The sequence below is a fragment of the Monodelphis domestica genome, chromosome 2 (assembly GCF_027887165.1).
Source record: "Monodelphis domestica isolate mMonDom1 chromosome 2, mMonDom1.pri, whole genome shotgun sequence".
Lineage (NCBI taxonomy): Eukaryota > Metazoa > Chordata > Mammalia > Didelphimorphia > Didelphidae > Monodelphis > Monodelphis domestica.
This window is the reverse complement of record NC_077228.1, coordinates 171492079-171510037: the sequence shown is the minus strand read 5'-3', so window position 1 is coordinate 171510037 and position 17959 is coordinate 171492079. Positions and strand designations below refer to the sequence as shown.

General features: G+C 49.6%; 2 protein-coding genes across 4 annotated transcripts; one reads left to right on the top strand and one right to left on the bottom strand.

The window, feature by feature from the left end:
- Positions 1-1702: 1702 nt before the first annotated feature.
- Positions 1703-7351, bottom strand: KRTCAP2 (keratinocyte associated protein 2). Its single transcript, XM_007482024.3, has 5 exons — positions 6541-7351; positions 5403-5557; positions 4696-4759; positions 2454-2520; positions 1703-1863 (listed from the first exon to the last, which is right to left on the bottom strand). Exons 1-5 carry the CDS (start codon positions 6665-6667, stop codon positions 1743-1745), a joined length of 534 nt encoding a protein of 177 aa, XP_007482086.3. The 5' UTR covers positions 6668-7351; the 3' UTR covers positions 1703-1742.
- Positions 7352-7409: 58 nt separating this feature from the next.
- TRIM46 (tripartite motif containing 46) lies at positions 7410-17626 on the top strand. 3 transcript variants are annotated; one of them, XM_056816302.1, is made up of 10 exons: positions 7410-7649; positions 9319-9580; positions 9894-10237; positions 10768-10911; positions 11083-11178; positions 11781-12034; positions 12422-12543; positions 13673-13975; positions 15631-15928; positions 16278-17626. In XM_056816302.1, exons 1-10 carry the CDS (start codon positions 7587-7589, stop codon positions 16669-16671), a joined length of 2280 nt encoding a protein of 759 aa, XP_056672280.1. In that variant the 5' UTR covers positions 7410-7586; the 3' UTR covers positions 16672-17626. The 3 variants fall into 3 exon arrangements, with proteins under 3 accessions (XP_056672280.1, XP_056672282.1, XP_056672281.1); XM_056816303.1 differs by lacking the exon at positions 7410-7649 and adding an exon at positions 8385-8430; XM_056816304.1 differs by lacking the exon at positions 9319-9580 and having other exon boundaries at positions 7468-7649.
- Positions 17627-17959: the final 333 nt, after the last annotated feature.

Genomic DNA, 17959 nt, shown 5'->3' with positions numbered 1-17959 from the left:
GGGAAAGGACCTATTTGTACAAAAATATTTATAGCTGCTCTTTTTGTGGTGGCAAAGAATTGGAAACTAAAGCGATGTCCCTCAATTGGGGAATGGCTGAGCAAGCTGTGGCATATGATTGTGATGGAATATCATTGTGCCATAAGAAGACAAATAGGATGAGTTCAGAAAAACTTGGAAAAACTAATACGAAGGGATGCAAAGTGAAGTGAGCAGAACCAGGAGATCACTGTACACAGTAACAGCAATAATATACAATGATCAACTGTGAATGGCTTAGCTATTCTCATCTGTGCAAGCATCCAAGAAAGATCCAAGGGACTCATGAGGGAAAAGGCTATCCATGGCTACAGAAGAAAGTGATAGTCTGAATGCAAATTGAAGCATCCTATTCTTCACTTCTTTCCGTGTTGAATTTATTTCTCGTACAAACTCTATGTATCTTCTTTCACAACGTGACAAATGTGGAAATATGTATTGCACGATAACACACGTACAATCTATATCATATTACCTGCTGCAGTCTTGATGATGAGAGAGGGGTGAGAGGAGAGAACATAGATGGCAAAATATCAGAAAAGGATTAGTGAAATTGTATCTGTGTGTAATGTGTGTGGGGGGGTAAAAATAAGAGGGAAAATAAATAATGATAATTTACCTGTCGCATTGAATTAGTTTCCAAAGCATTTGAAACTCACAACAGCCATGTGAAATGAGTATTACAGTTATTATGGCTATTTTATAGAGGAAACAAAGGTGCGGAGAGATTAGGGGACTTGTTCCTGGTGTCATAGCTACAGTCAGAAGTGGCTTGAATAGTTTTTTCTCATTCCAAACCTACCACTCCATTCGGTGGGATAAACTGTTTCTCAAGGAAGGCAAGGGCTGCAAGAACTGTCAAGCTGCTTTTATAAAAGATCGTGGAATAAGATTTAGAAGTAGAGATGGAAAATGGAGGGCATGGAGGAAAAAATGGCTCAAATGGGATAGCTAAGTAGTACAGTAAAGAGAGCACCAGGTCTAAAAGCAGGAGCATCCAGATTCAAATCTGGCCTCAGACAATTCCTGGCTATGTCATCCTAGGTAAATTAGTTAATCCCAATTGCCTAGCTCTTACTGCTCTTCTGTCTTAGAATGGATAGTAAGGCAGAAGGTAAGGGTTTAAAAAAAAAAAAGAGGCCCCAAGGTAGAAGAAAATTAAGCCAGAAGGGAAAGAAGGAACAAAATAGGAGTCAGGAGGAGTTGATTTGTGTGGGATGGGAAGAGTCTTAAACGTCAATAGAATCTTACTAAGATTCCTTTCACTGCCCTGTTCCACGGTCCCTTACTTGTGAAGGAAGACTTTATTGTGTTCTAGATTCTATTCCAAGACTTAGAATGTTCTTATCCTCCTGAAGTGAAGACTGACAGTCCCTGGGTGGGCTAAGGAAAGGCCAAAAGCAGGAGGTCCTCCGTTCAAATCTGAATTTGGCACTTCCTAGCTGTGTTACACTGAGCTAGTCACTTAAATACCCACTGCTTAACCCTTACTGCTCTTCTGCCTTAGAATCAATACAGTATTGATTCCAAGATAGAAGGTAAGGTTATTATTTTTTTTAAGGTGTATTGTGCACACGGTTCCCTTTCATTCCCCAGACAGATGGTTATGAAACACAAGCACACCTCTGTTAATACCACCCAAAACAGAGCAGAACACACTGGGTTACAAAGGAGTTATGTTAGTTTTATTGGTCACTGAGGGGTCAATTCCTCTTCTTGCTTTTGCCTGTGACTTTGGCAGGGACGATTACTGGTGCAGTTGCCTGATACAAAGCAGAGGAGATCTTGTTGATGTAGTAAAGCCCAACCATGGAGAAGATGAAGCTGCACAATGAAGGGGGGAAAAGAGGTTACATCAAGAGCCAAAGGAACCAGGGTCAGCAACTGAATCAGAGAGGGATGTTAAATTGCTCTATTTACCCTGGAATATGGCAGTATGGAAGAGGCTGCCAAAGGAGGGGAGCAACAAAGCCAAAGGATTTGTATAGAATAGAGGTGGGAGGAGGGAGACTTCTATTTTGTGTGACTGGTTAGAGGTAGTCCTTTTGGAAGTCCTCTTTGATGCCTCATTTTGGGGTGGGGATGACTCCTGGGTCTCAAAGGCTAGGTTATAAGAGTAGTACCACCAAAGTAGAAAGGCTTTTGAGGGCAGGCCCAATAATGACCTATAGCCCTACTGTTTGAGGCCCAACTAAACCATCGCACTGGTTGTAGGATGACAAATGTTCTGGCCACAAGGACTCATGGGGATAATCTAATTAAGGACAGGAAGAAATAAATATCCATACCAAAGAGATCATGGATCCTTAAAAAATTGAAATAAATTAGAGACAGAAGAGGGTAAGGCAATAAGGGAAGATAACTAACACTGTAGCAGTGGCACCATGCCCCTTGTCACAATTCCCAATACTTACCAGGTAGTTACACAGACTCGGTGGATGAGGCCAGAGGCAAAGAGAGCCAATAGGAGGCAGATGAGAACTGAAAGGTAAGAAGGCAACAAGAGGGGCAAAATCCAGAGGGGCACTCAGAAGGAACTTAGGGGCATATGTTCAGGGATCAGATATGGGGCAATCCTTAATATTATTATTTTTCTAAACTATTACCTTCTGCCTTAGATCAATACTGTGTATTGGTTCCAAGGCAGAAGAGCAGTAAGGGCTAGGCAATGGGAGTCAAGTGACTTGCCCAGGGTCACACAGTTAGGAAATGTCTGAGGCCATATTTGAACCCAAGACCTCCTGTCTCTTTGTACACTGAGCCCCCAGCTGCTCTTATATATATCTTAATCATTATATCAGAGGGAACCTGGCCCTGGAGTCAGAAATACCTCAGTTCAGGTCTAACTTTGGATACTGGCTATGTGATCATGATCAAGTTATTTGCCCTCTGTTTGTCTTTGCTTCTTCAGCAGATAGTAACAATAATGGGGATAAAAATAACCTTCTTCTCATAGGGTTGGTATTAGGGGCAAATGAGATATTTGTAAAACAAAGTCAGCACAATCCCTGATACACAGTAGGTGCTACAGAAATACTTATCCTTTCCCTTCCCTTCCCCTTCTCTCAAAGCCTGTTTCCTTATAGGTAAAATGAGAATATTGCTCATAGCAGTACCAAACCCCAAAGGGCTATTGTGTAGCTCAAATGAGATTAGAAACACAAAAACCTGCACATTTTCAAGTACTATGTATGTCACTTGTCATAACTGCTATACTCTCAGGGTCTTAACCTCCTCTCCTGGAAGATCAGCTCAGCACAAACTCCCTCTAAGCCAATAACTTCTCTCTGGGTTTTTTTCCTTAGCGGTATAAGGGGGAGATGGAGAGGGGCTGGACTCAGTCTCTGGGTACTGGAGGGAATCCTGACAGCCTGCAATAGGATCAACTAAAACTTAGAGAAACGATCAGCTAGGGAGACAATAATGGGTTTCAGTTTTACCTACTAAAGGTTTTGGGGTTGGTTGGTTGTTTTCTTTTTTTTCAATTAATTTTTCTTTTTTTAATCACAGGCAGAAATCATTTTTGACAATTGTTTTCTAACATTTTGTGATCCAGATTCTCTTCTTCCTTCCCTCCATCCCAGAGGCAGATAAATACTTTGGACTAAAGGTTTTTTTGTTTTGTTTTTAAAAACCCTTACCTTCTGTTTTAAAATCAATACTATGTATTGGTTCGAAGGCAGAAGAGTGGTAAGGGCTAGGCAATAGAAGTTAAGTGACTTACCCAGGGTCACACAGCTATTAAGTGTCTGAGGCCAGATGTAAACCTAGGACCTCCTGTCTCTAAGCCTGGCTCTCAGTCCACTGAGCCATCCAGCTGTCCCCCTAGACTAACAGTTTTAAGGGAAGCATAATTGCCTGGGATTTGGGGGATAGCTTGAGTTCCAATTTGTTGTATAAAGGTGCCATTTGTCCTTTCCAGAGAGACAGCTTTATGTAGTACGTAGGTCACTGGGGTGGGAATCAGAAAGACCTAGAGTTACAACCTGCCTCAGACTTTTATAAGCTGGGTAAATGCTTATGGTCTCTGGACTTCAGTCTTCTCATCTATAAAATGAAGGCTTTTGACTCAGTGAAATCGGATCCAAGTAGCTGAAGTTTGCATGAAATACAAAAATTAAGCCAACTTTCTACTTCCTGAATTGGTCATCACAAGAGAGAATTTAGAAATCTACCTTCTTTGGCTTTGGGGTACATTGAAATGTACAATTTTCAGAATACTTTCAATTTTTTTGTTGTTGTAGATATAAACTCAGGAAGATGAGCCTTCCTGATTCCAAGCCCAGTGTTCTATCTACTGCTCCACCAGTATTGCCTATTGTATCCCCTAACAAAATGTAAACTCATTGAGGGCAAGGTCTATTTTTTTGCTTTGTCTTTTAATCCTTGCACCAAGCACAGTACCTGACAAATGGGAGGTACTTAATGACTCTTTTTTTGTACTGGAGTAGAATGTCTGATTAACAATGGTGGAGTAAAAGCAAAATGTATCTGTATACTGGATCCTACTTAACACATCATTCCCTTGCTCTGCTGGTCTCCTACACATGCTCTGCCATGCCCCTCAACCCCCCACAGGACACCAGTGAAGCTCCATAGAAGGTGAGGGCTCCAATATACCAGTGCCCACCTGGACACCTCCAGATTCTCACTTACTCTCAGGGAAGATCTTGGCCTGGAACCCTTTACCAAAGACCAGGTTCTCCAAATTGTTGAAGGCCTGAGGTAAAGGGGTTAAAGGAAGATAAAAATGAAATATTTCTATAGCACTTTGAAGAATACCAAACACTATCCTTACAATAACCCTGTCCTGCTGGTGTTATATAGGTTATCCCTCTCTATGTCCATCTACTTACATTTCTATCTCTCTTTATATAGCTATCTCTCTCTCTCTCTCAACCTCCATCTATAGCTATCTCTCTCTCCCCATCTATCTCTGTATCTCCCTATATATTTTTATTCATCTATCTCATATCTATATATCTATCTGATTTTTCTGCTGATAAAAAGGCCTCCCTCCTCTGTCTATCTAATCTTTCTGCTAATAAGACTTCCCTATTCTGAATCTGTCTGTCTGTCTATCTATCTAGTCTTTCTGCTGCTAACAGACTCCTTCCTCTGACTATTTGCTTGTCTAGCTAATCTTTCTGCTAACAAGGCTTCCCTACTCTGAATTTGTCTGTGTGACTGTCTTTCTATCTAGTCTTTCTTCTGCTAATAAAGCCTCCATCCTTTTTATATCTGTTTTCTCTGCAGCTAATAAGGCTTTCCTCTTCTTTATATCTATCTAGTCTTTCTACTGCTAATAAGCAAAGGCCTTCCCTCTTCTGAAATTTCCATTTCCCCCACCCCCAGAAGGATACAGTAAGGGAGAACACAAACAATGCTGAACCCAGCAGACCTCCTTGGATAGTAAGCCACTCAGTGGAAGCAAGCTGCCGGCTATACATCTGCATTCCTGCAAACAGCAGCAGGGACAGGAGCGAGGAGAGGGCCAAAGAAGTGCCCGTGCCCACCACTGAAAGTAAAATTTGGGAAAGTAAGAAAGAATAATTTACAATATGCTTCCCCAAACATTCGTGCCTCCCCTTCCCCATGAATAATCTCAATATATCTGTTCCTCATCCTATGATTCACCAGCCCCCCCATAATTCACCAGTAACACCCCAATATTGTGCCTTGTCATCTCAGTAATATTCCAGGCCCCTTGGTGATTTCCCATAATGCATGGTCCCCTACCAATGTCATAATAATAGTGATAATAGCACACATTTACATAGCCCATTATGGCAAGGGCTTGTAACCTTTTCTATGTCAGGTGGGTAAAGTCTGGATGATCTATAAGATCATCCATTTTTAAAATGTTTTTAAATGCATATGATAAAATACACAGGGTTACAAAGGAAACCAGTTATAGTAAAATATGGCTGTTACAAAGTGTTTTTAAAACATGGACCTTCAGATGAAGAACCCCAGCTTTCAGGTTTGCAAATTATGGGATCTCACAACAATACTGTGAGGTAGGCATCATTTTACAGTTAAGGAAAACAATTATGCCCACCCAGAGTTCTCCAAAGAACACAACTTGTGGCTCATTCCTGGGTCACTAGCCCAGAACCCTGAATAATGTTCAGGAATGGCCGGTTCTCCCACCAACACCTATACTTCCAAGATATCGCCCCATTCAATCAACTTATTTATGACAAGGTGGCACTAAACAGAACGCTGGGTCTAGGTTCGAATTCTAACTCTGCCTCTGTGTGACTGGGGGGAGGGGGAAGGGAACACTTCTGCTCTAAGCCTCAGTTTCCTTATCTGTAAACTGGAGTTGAGCAGTGCCCAAGGCCGCCAGCGGCTCTCAAGTTCCGCCGAAGCCCTGCCCATTGAGACTGGCCAGACAAGCCACGTCAGCACCGCGACGGCCCCGGCCCAGCAGCGGTCCCCCATCCTCGAGCCAACCCTCCCGGGGGTTCCCCGCCAGATCCTGCCCGGTTCCATTACCCATGATGCTCCACGTGCAGGTCCACTCAGTACCTCCGGCCCGTACAAAACAAGGAGCCGAACCGGCCTCGGAGAGCGTTGCGCATGCGTCAAGGCTCGGCCCCTTTTCTCTTCCCTTCCTCCTCATTGCCTCCTTCCTTCGACTCCTCCTTCTTGCGCTTGGGGGCAGCGCCAACTGCCGGAGCGGAGGAAGAAATGCAAGGACAACGAGCCCCAGCCACCGCCCCTGTCCCGCCACTCCCGCGGGTCCTCAGAACTCCGCCCTGTTCGGGTCCATCCCAGTCCGCGCTGCTACCTTCTCAGTGTCCGTGGTACTTCTCTCTTCTGTACTGCTGGATACAATGCTATTAAGTCCCCTCCATATCCCCCCCGATATGTGCATATATCCATTCATCTTGCTTCCCCTTCGTGCCCACTATGTCCACCCCTACCCGTGATGCCCCCTCCCTTGTGCTTGTTGTACAGCTAACTACAAGGTTTAGGTTGCTCTTCCCTCCAGACCTCTGTGTCCCCATCCTCCCCATTTCCTAAATGGTGTCCACCTTCCTCTAGTCCGTAATCCCGTGGGGCAGGGGTTTGGAGGTTGATGTCCAGCTGCATACATACACTACATACAGATTTGACAGAAGCAAAGGTGCTCTCAGGGGAACAGGATGACAAGCATAGGAAGAGCAGTATCCCCAAATTTCTGCCCCTCAGCTTTCTAGGTTACCCTCCCCCCTCCCAGGGAACCACGTGGGGGAAAGTCCCAGCCTTTTACCACCACCCCCGCCCCCTGCACACCACCTTCCTCAACCTCTCCGCTCTCTTTGCCGCCCCCCACCCCCAACCACTGGCGCTGTTCGGAGCCGGTCCCTGGAGCATGCGCAGTGGTGCCCCACCCCAAGGCCCCCCCCAGCCAGTATTCCCTCCCCCACTCCCCTACCCCACCCTGACTCCTGCATTAAGCTAGGGGGGCTCATAGGCGAAGCTGGGATCGGACATATCAGGCACTGGAGGAAGGGAGGGAAGCTGGGGGGTGGGGGGAAGTGAGCACCCAAAGAGCCATGGCTGAGGGTGAGGATATGCAGACCTTCACTTCCATCATGGATGCGCTGGTCCGCATCAGCGTGAGTTGGGGAAGGAGGGGGGAAAGTGGGAAGCTGGGGCGTTGTGGTCAGGGGCTAGGGGCCATGAGTCGGGGTCCTGGAGTCGGCGATAGCTACGGAACAGGTGGAGGGGAGGGTCTGTTGGAGGTGCGGATGCCGGGCTGCAGCCCCGAGGGTAAGAGGAGATGCTGGAGTGGGAGGTTGGAGGCAGGTGTGAAGGGGGATAGGGAAGGAGGTTTCGAGGGGGCACTCGGTGAAAAAGGAAGCTATTAATAGGGGGCTTTGGGTTAGCATGATCATGATAAGGAATCTAGGCGGTGGGACTTGAGAAAGCTTTGAACAGCACATGGGGAAGCTCTCCAGATGTGAGGTGATGGGTTAAGGGGCGGCTTAAGGTCCATAGGGGACTTGTCTGGCTCTTTTGGGCTCGGGATAGCAATGCAGAGGGGACTTGGCAGGAGAGATGTCAGAGAGGACCAGTGATGCTCTCTAGGGAGTGTATGCTTGTAGAACCGATCAGAGAGGATAGATAGGAGTGATTCTCCTCCAGGTGTAAAGCTCCCTTTCCACCTCTCCTCTGACCCCACCCCATGTCAACTACCGATGACCCTCACCCCTCACCCCCCACACTCCTACCCCCACCCCCCCATGCGCCTCCGAGCCCTGGGTTGTCATGACAACCCCGTGCCCGGCGCTCCCAGGGGCGGTGCCAACCCAGCTCTCCCCCCCCCCCACCTCCTTCCCTCCCTCCTTTGTGTCAGCTGCGCCCCTGGCCGGGATGGCTGCTAGGAGAGGGAACAAGGTGAGGTTGGGGAGGGAGACTTGAGGAAGGGGACAGCTGGAAGGCCCCACCACTACTGAAAAAGGGAGAGGTTACTTCCGGTGGGGAAGGGGAGGGGGTGGGGCACCCATTACCCCCAGCTCCCTTGGGGGGCAGCTAGGGATGCTGTGCTGGAAGGGGGGGACGAGGAGTATGAGAGGCGGGGCAGAAAGCGGTAAAGTAGGATGGCGGCGATGGGAGGTGAATCGGATAGAGGGGCGATCAAAGCTAGCGGACCAATTGGTAGGGAGGTCTGAGAACGCTGCAGGGTCAGGGAGGATGGGGACAGGAGAGGGAGTAGCTGCCGGCAGAACGCTAGAGAGAAATGGGCCCAGCATCCATGAAGTCTAAAAGACTGTGTCCTTGAGCAAAGCGTCTGTGCTTTGGCGAGGGGAGTGGGGGCGGCGGGCCAGGTGAGTGGGGGGGAGGGCGGGCTGAGAAAATGCGGCCGGGTTGCTGCAGAGCTTGGAGAGCGGAGGAGATGCGAATCGGGGAAAATACTGGCACCGCCCCCATGTCATCCAGTGCCGATCCATTGCTGGAGGGAAACTGAGGCAGGGGAGGGGGAAGGGATTACAGTGTGGGAAGGCATGTCAGATCTGTATTTAGCCTGAAAATGAGCTTAGGAGCCCAGAGGTAGGTGGATAGACAAGAAGACTGAGCTCTTTTCTTTTCTTGCCTTTTTCTCTGGAAAACCCTGACCCAGCTATTCCAACTTCATCCCAAAATCAAATTATCTGGGTCTTTAGTTTTTATCCAAAGGGTCCAAATGAGAAAGAAAAAAAAAACCCAAACACCAAAAATACCATGTTCCAGGCCCCTGACAGCCCTTCTTCCCTTTCTTCCTCCTCCTCCTCCTCCTCCCTCCAGACAAGCATGAAGAACATGGAGAGGGAGTTGCTCTGCCCTGTCTGCCAGGAGATGTATAAGCAGCCGCTGGTGCTGCCCTGTGCCCACAATGTATGCCAGGCCTGTGCCAGGGAAGTACTGGGCCAGCAGGGTTATGGGAGCCACACTGGGGATCCCAGCTCTGAGCCCACCTCACCTGCCTCCACCCCTGCTACTCGAAGCCCCCGCCTTGGCCGCAGGACCCTCCCCAAAGCAGACCGCCTGGACAGGCTGCTCAAGTCAGGTGGGGATGCTAAATTCAGATGGTTGGTGAGGCTGGGGGTCTAGTGGGAATCACAGGCAGCCAGAAGTATGGGAGTAAAGGTACCCAGAAAAGCTAAGAGTTGTCTGCCTGGGAAATGGGAGAAAGCTATATAAAGGGGCAAGGGGAAGGTGCATTCTTTGTCGCCCTGTTTAGTGATATTTCTGTTTCTACTGATGGCAAAGCACCTGTTTAGGGAGTGAATCTATTTGTGTCCCAGCTGTGTCTTGGAGACTGGAATTGACCCCCTCCCCCTTTCCCTTCTTTTCATCTCCCTCTTCATGCTCTCCTTCAGGTTTTGGAACATACCCTGGTCGGAAACGGGGAGCCTTGCACCCCCAGATGGTGACCTTCCCGTGCCCAGCATGCCAGGGTGATGTGGAGCTGGGTGAACGGGGCCTGGGTGGCCTCTTCCGTAACTTAACCCTAGAACGGGTTGTGGAGCGGTACCGGCAGAGTGTGAGTGTGGGTGGTGCCATCTTGTGCCAGCTTTGTAAGCCCCCACCTCTGGAGGCCACCAAGGGCTGTACCGAGTGCCGTGCTACCTTCTGCAATGAGTGCTTCAAGCTCTACCACCCCTGGGGTACTCAGAAGGCCCAGCATGAACCCACACTGCCCACCCTCACTTTTCGCCCCAAGGTGAGCAGGTCCTTTCAGTCATTCCTCTGGGTACTTCTACAGGGGCCTAAGGAGCTAGGGGAGAGGGAAGTTTTAGCCCAAATATAGCGCTTCCATGCTATCAGGAACCCTGGATATGTGGGGACCCAGATCTTTTAGTACCCATGAGAATCACCTGCCATTATGCTTAGATATGTACCTTAAAACACACACACAGAGATTTGACTTCTTTGCCACTGGCAGAGCATTGGTAACATACTCCTTCATACTTGGGTCTGGACAAGCAGCTTAGTACCATTCAGAATGCCCCTTATTTGAAATAATGTCCCTTTACTCCCCAGAACATGTTCCTTATTCTAAATACCCCCTTTTACCTAAAAAGGCCTTTCTCGCTGTAGTGTGGCTACTCTAAGGCTGTTATATCTTGCTGGGTGGTGCAGCCTTTCCCTTCCCCCAGCACAAGATGTTAACTCTGCCTCTGGAACCTAAACACGTACATTCAGAAGACTTAAGAAGGATTTTTAATACCATTGCCTTGATTCTCTCTGCAGGGTCTGATGTGTCCAGACCACAAAGAGGAGGTCTCTCACTACTGCAAGACATGCCAGCGTTTAGTGTGCCAGCTTTGCCGGGTTCGGCGCACTCACAGTGGGCATAAGATTACCCCTGTGCTCAGTGCCTATCAGGCTCTGAAGGTGAGCAGTCCTTTTCTCTTGTCTTCATTCCTTAGCCTGCTTCTCTATCCCTCTATCTCTCTGCCCCACAGTATAATCACTCTGTACCACACTAATCTGATCTTTCTCACCTCCGGGGCAAAAACTCCTCCTGTGCCCGGGCATAATGCCCACTTCTCTCTTCCTTCTCAGGAGAAACTGACAAAGAGCCTGACATATATTTTGGGAAATCAGGACACTGTACAAACCCAGATCTGTGAGCTGGAGGAGACAGTGAGGCACACAGAGGTGAGGGAGGGCACAGGGGCAGGCATGGTGCCAGGGCAGGGTGGGTAGGACTGGCTAAAACATCAGAGTTATAGTTCTGAAAGAAGATAGCTTTGCCTTGGAATTAAGTCTGAGGTGATAGGTAAGCAAAGGTTGCTGGGTACTTCAATGCCTCTGGAAAGGTTGACATGGACTTCAATGAGTTGAAAAAGCTACATAGGGAAAGATGCTTTAGGGAGAACCACAAAGGGAAGTAGCATTGATACCCCAAAGCTTAACATTCAGCCCAAAAGGCTGGCACAGTTGTCCAGGAAGTTGGCATAGCTATTGAGAAGCTGTAGCATTGATGCTTTTTGCCAAATGATTTGGTTTGGATGCCCAGGGGAATGGGCAATGATGTAGGCATCCAGCAAGGTTGACCCACAAAGTACTTGGCATGAGGGGGTGAGGGTCTGCCAGTGGAGTCACATGTCTTGTCCCTTTACCTCTGAGAATAGAGATAGAATTGATTCAGATATGTAAGGGACTAGCAGTGATGCTGGGTACCCAGAAAGCTAGGAGAGGGGCCAATGGAAGAAAGATGGAAAATCTTGAGCCTTGTGCCTTTTTCTTCCCCTGGGCAGGTGAGTGGTCAGCAAGCAAAGGAAGAAGTGGCTCAGCTTGTGCGGGGGCTGGGTGCAGTGCTGGAGGAGAAGCGGACAACTCTGCTGCAGGCCATTGATGAATGCCAGCAGGATCGGCTAGCTCGGCTGGGGGCCCAGCTCCAGGAACACCGGAGCCTGTTGGATGGCTCCGGACTAGTGGGCTATGCCCAAGAGGTCCTCAAAGAGACAGACCAGCCTTGTTTTGTTCAGGCTGCCAAGCAGCTACACCACAGGTACCCAATGGGCACCATACTAGAAAAGCTCTTCCCCAAGAAAGGGTAGGACTGAGAACAAGGTGGAGGCCATGGAAAGGGGAAAAAAAGGAAGAAATGCCCTAAGTGGGTGAAGCTCATATGGAGACAAGTGGCACAGCTGATGCCCATGTTAATGCCAAAGGGTGGAGTTGGTGCTTTGAGCTTCCTGGGCTTATTTGGACACACCAAGGAATGTTATAAAGCAGGACTGAGGCTGGAGGGGTGGGATGGGCCCTCACAACCTGTGCTAGAGCCAAAACCACAAATGGGATCCCAGAGAGCCAGTCCCCAGTGCCAGGATGCAGGATGGGCAGTGCTGGACCAGTGATGTCTTTGCTGACCACCATCATCTACCTACTCCTCTAGGATCGCCCGGGCAACAGAGGCCCTTCAGAACTTTCGTCCAGCTACCAGCTCCTCCTTCCGCCATTGTCAGTTGGATGTCGGCCGGGAGATGAAGTTGTTGACAGAACTCAGCTTCCTAAGAGGTAATGAGGTGGCCAGACCCTGTGTCCCCTCCCATCTCCCCCATCCTTTCCTCCCTTTTCTGGGCAGCGGGCCCGGGGGGCAGTGTCCACCTCAGAGAGCTTCCTCCCTGCCCCCTTCAGCCTCCCCAGCGCCCAGCCCCTGCTCAGCCCATGACCCTGGCTCCATTGAGCTCCGCTCAGCGCTGCTTCTCCCTCTCTTTGTTTATAGGCTGTGGCCACGGCAGAGTCTGCTCCGGAGCACCCCAGGCAAGTCACTGGCCCCTGCCCCGGGGCCCCTGCCCCCCCCCCTGCCGGGCCCTCTATCCTACCTGCCCTGCCCCCTCCAAGAGCTCCCCTCATTCCAACACCTGTCTGGTTTTCCTGATCCTTTCTCTTGACTTCTGATCCCTTCCACTTTCCTTCAGTCTCTCCTCTGTCCTTGCTTTTTGATTGCCTTCCTTCCTGCCCTCTCCCCTTCACTGGCCTCACCTTTGTCTTCTTGACCTTCCTGCTGATTTCTGCCATCCTGTCTTTAGGCCCACTTCCCTTCTCTGCTTCTGTCCCTTCAAGCATCTTTTGGCTTCCCATCTTTATTCCTATTGCTTGGTGTTCTGGGGACCTTTGCACCCCTTCCTTCTTCCTCCTTTCTTCCCTTATTTCTTGTCTTCCTCCTTTTTCCTCAGCCCCATTCCCACTCATAACTTGGGCTCAGTTCTAGGCTCATAGGACGCCCCTCATTTTACCAATGAGGAATCTGAGGCCCATAAAGGACAAAGTGACTTGCCCACGATTATCCAGCCAGCGAGCAGCAAAGCTGGGAAGAGTCCCCCCCACCCCAGGCTAGCCAGGGTTTTCTGACGTCCTGTGCTCCCCTGTCACCTTCTACCTTTTGCTTGCCTAGCTCTCCCTGTCCTCTTCCCCTTCCTCCCTATATTCTGTGCCTCTATCTCTATTCCCGTCTCCTAGGTGTCTGCTCTCCGCTTGTCCCAGCCTGGGTCCTGGTGTTTCTATTTATCGGTTTCCTTCTTCAGGCATTCCCCACCCCTCACTTCCACTCACCCTCCGGGCTCCCGCTGCCCGCCCTTTCCTTCCCCTTTGCCCCATCCATCCCTGGCCCTCTTGTGTCCTGACTTGCCATTTCTTCTTGCAGTTCCCGAGGCTCCTGTGATCGACACCCAGCGCACCTTTGCCTATGATCAGATTTTCCTCTGCTGGCGGCTGCCCCCCCATTCCCCACCTGCTTGGCACTATACTGTGGAATTCCGGCGCACAGATGTCCCTAATCCTCCAGGCCCCACCCGATGGCAGCGGCGAGAGGAGGTGAGAGGGACCAGTGCTCTGCTGGAGAACCCTGACCCAGGCTCAGTCTACGTGCTTCGGGTCAGAGGCTGCAATAAGGCGGGCTATGGAGAATACAGTGAGGATGTCCACCTGCACACTCCCCCTGCACCAGGTGAGCTGATGGGCAAGGCCTGGGAATTGGGGCAGATAGAATCACTAGGAGAGCAAGTGCTTGGGGACTGCAGGGAAAACACTGGAGGGAGGATTAGCATGTGGTCATCAGGGACACTGGATAGCCTGGTCCTGTAGAAAGAACTTCAGGGGCAGCGAGGTGACTGAGCCTGGAGTCCTAAAGACCTGGGTTCAAATTTGGCCTTAGACACTTCTTAGCTATGTCACCCTGGGCAAATCACTGAACTCCGATTGCAGAGCCGCTTGTAGTCCTTCTGTCTTAGAATTGATACTAAGACATAAAGTAAGGGGGTTTTGTTTGTTTGTAAAGAGCTTTGGACTTGGAGACAGAAGAAACCTAGGTTTTAATCCTTAAGTATCTCTGACACTCACTATGTAACTGTGGGCAAATCATTTCACCTCTGTGCCTCAGTTTCCTCATCTATTAAATCAGGACAATGCTCTCTGTTCTACCATGCCTATCTTACAGAGTCATTAGGAAAGAAAGAATCTTGCCAACTTTAAAGCCCTTTGTGTAAGTGACTGTTACAAGGAGCAATAGGCATCCTTGACTACTCCAGTTCCAATCCTAAATCTGCTATTTCAATTGAGCAACCCAGGAGCAAGTCGCTGAAACTATCTCAATCTTGCTTCTCCCAGCTGTAAATTGGGGGCAATAATGGTTGAGGGTATGATGGAGAGAGTCAGGGTGACAGTCTGGCAGAGCTGGGTCTGTTTTATCTCGGATGCCTACTGGTCATGTGACCCTGTTTAAGTCACTGCTCAGGGTTCTGGGTAATTTTCAGATTATATATATATGGGGTAGAACAGTTGGTGGCCTGGGTTGGTGGGACCTCTTATACTAGTGAAATCACAAATCCAGACCCCTCAACCCACATAACTACTAATAAATTTGATACATTCCTATCTTTCCATATCCCACCTAATCTATTTTACCATGTTGTTATGAGGTTAAAACGAAATAAGGATCACAAAGGGACTTTGTAAATCTCAGAGGGTTGCTTAAAGCTAAGGCATGGGGGGGGGTGTAAAGGAGAGAGAGAGGGGCAGAGATAAATGAGAGATGGATACAGGGGTCTATGATGGAGGAATACGTGCAATGGGACAGAGAGGGGTACCAGCTATTGGGCTCAGGAAGAGAATCCAGCATTAGGGACAAGCAGAGGTGAGGTTGGGGTCTTGGACTTGGGGAATGGGGGGAATAATTTTTTAACTTTTCCATAAAATTCTTCCTGGGGTCCCATACCCATCCTCTGCTTCTACCTTCATACCCATTCCCCATTCCCATTTCCCCTCATGGCCCATTCCCTGTCTGTTCTAGAAATTCATCCATCTGCCCCTTAAACTTCCAGGTTTCCTCATGCTTGAGCATCTCACCTAACTCCTCCAGCTCAGGCATTGTGTCCAGTAGAGCCCTCCATTATGGTCCCTTTCCTCCTCCACCTCCAGCAGTCTAGTCTAGCTTGAAATGAGGAGGCATCCAGGGGATAGCTTCCCCAAGGACACTCCTCTTCTTTCTGCTCCCCCTGAATCTGGACTGCTGTGGGCACTGACAGTTCCCCTGAGCCCCCTCCCCGGGCTATTCTCCTGCTTCCCCATCCTCCTGTTCTTCCGATCTTGCCCACTCTCCCCCAGTTCTGCACTTCTTCCTGGATGGGCGCTGGGGTTCCAGCAGAGAGAGGCTGGCCATCAGCAAGGACCAACGGGCGGTACGCAGTATCCCAGGGGTGCCCCTGCTCCTGGCGGCTGAGCGGCTGTTGACAGGCTGCCACCTGAGTGTGGACATCGTGCTGGGAGACGTGGCTGTGACCCAAGGCCGCAGCTACTGGGCCTGCGCAGTGGATCCTGCCTCCTACCTGGTCAAAGTGGGTGTCGGGCTAGAAAGCAAACTGCAGGAGAATTTCCAGGGCGCCCCGGATGTGGTCAGCCCCAGGTCAGACCATAAAGGGGGAACAGTGAGGAGGGGAGCGCAGGGTCCCAGAAGGGCTAGGGAGGAGACTGAGCACAGTATGGCACCACAGGAGTGGGGAAAGTAATTTTCTCCAGGATTTGGTGGGGAGAATACAGGACTGAATGGGATCTGTCTGCAGGGAAGGAGCTCTAGACTCAAATCTCAGCTCCACTTCCAGGGTGCTGGGCTAGATGGCTTTTAGGCCTCTTCTAGTTATAAATGCCTTTGGGGGTACAGAGGAAGGTCACAAAGGAGACAATGGGAACAGAAAGGGGAGGAAGATGGTCCATCCCTGAACCTGTCATCAACCTTTGCTCTGGATCCCCTCCAGGTATGATCCAGACAGTGGACATGACAGCGGAGCAGAAGATGCCACTGTGGAGGCATCTCCACCCTTCGCCTTCCTGACCATTGGCATGGGCAAGATCTTGCTGGGAGCTGGTGGTAGTGGGGGAGCAGGACTGACAGGTCGAGATGGCCCTGGGGCTGGCTGCACGGTTCCCCTGCCTCCCCGCCTGGGCATCTGCCTGGACTATGAGCGGGGTCGGGTCTCCTTTCTTGATGCTGTGTCTTTCCGTGGGCTGCTTGAGTGCCCGCTGGACTGCTCAGGACCTGTGTGTCCAGCCTTTTGCTTTATTGGGGGTGGTGCAGTCCAACTGCAAGAGCCCGTGGGCATCAAACCTGAGAGGAAAGTCACGATTGGGGGTTTCTCCAAGCTGGATTGAGTCCCACAGACATGATGGGTGCTGTGGGTCCTCTTCTGGATTTCTCATCTAAGCCACACCATGAGCCCTAAGCCCTGGCCAAGGCCAGAGCTGGGCATCCCTTCCCCTGAACTCCTTCCCTTTTCTTCTGTCTCCTCTTAGTTCATCCCTGTCCTTTGACCTTATCTTTCTGCCACTTCTTCCCTGGCACTGCCCCTTTTACCCCTTCCATCTAGGGTTTTATCTTGATTCCTTTTTTCTCCCTAGGTTGGGTATGACCCTTATCATTCCTAGGCACTGGGGCTTCCCTCCTCTACCGTTTTCTAGTCATCTTCTGGCTTAGGCATCAGATTACACATCTCAAGAGAAAAACTCAAATTTTCTTGCCCATCCTGTCTGGGCATCTTACTCAAGTCACCAAGATAGGGCACTGTGCCTACTATATCCCTTTCTTACTGATGTACCCTGTTTCTCTCAGTCTGGTTTAGAGTAAAGGGTATGGGTCTGGGGGAAACTTTCCAGTGAGGACTACCCCTCAATTTCTCACTGATGCCCTGCTAACCTCTCTGTCCCATTGTCCTCCCCACCATAAACTTGAGGTGGGTAAGAACTTCTCTGGCCTGATAGGGCCCAAGTACTCTATCCTAGGGGGCCATAGGTAGGTGCCCCCTGGGAAAGAGAAGCTGGGGCCCCTTTCTGTCATGCTCGTTTTATTGGGGTGTCCCAGTCTCCCCAGCTGCATGTCCTTTTCCCTCTCCTTTCCTTCTGCATGTTCTGCCCTCCCTATTCCCTAATGCCAGTGTGCCAAGTCTTCCCAGGGGCCCTAATGGGCAGGGCCCAGTACCCCATGGCAGGCTAGGCTAGTCAACATTTCTCATGCCCATCCTTTGCTCCCTGTGTGTGGGCAATGCTCTGGTCTATACCAAGAGCTGTCATTTTCACAGTTTCTAACAATAAAGGGTGATGCCAGACACAACCTTAGTCTAGCCATTCCTTTTAAGACTCTCTTCCCATAGTTCATAGTGTTGACAATAATGACTCATTTCAGGACAAAGTAAGTTGAATGACCACTAGACCTGGTGCCCAAGGGAAGGGGCTTCACTCTACTAGAGTTCCCTAGAGAGGAGATCCAACCACAATTCCCAGAGCCTTCTCAGAACCTGGGGGAGTGGCAAACACACAGCATGCCCACAGAAGACGTGTAACAGACACCTACACTCGTGCATGCTCACGACACATATATACAGGGCATTCACAATACAGATCACACCTAGAGCATTCACAAACATGCAGAGTACAAACCCATCCA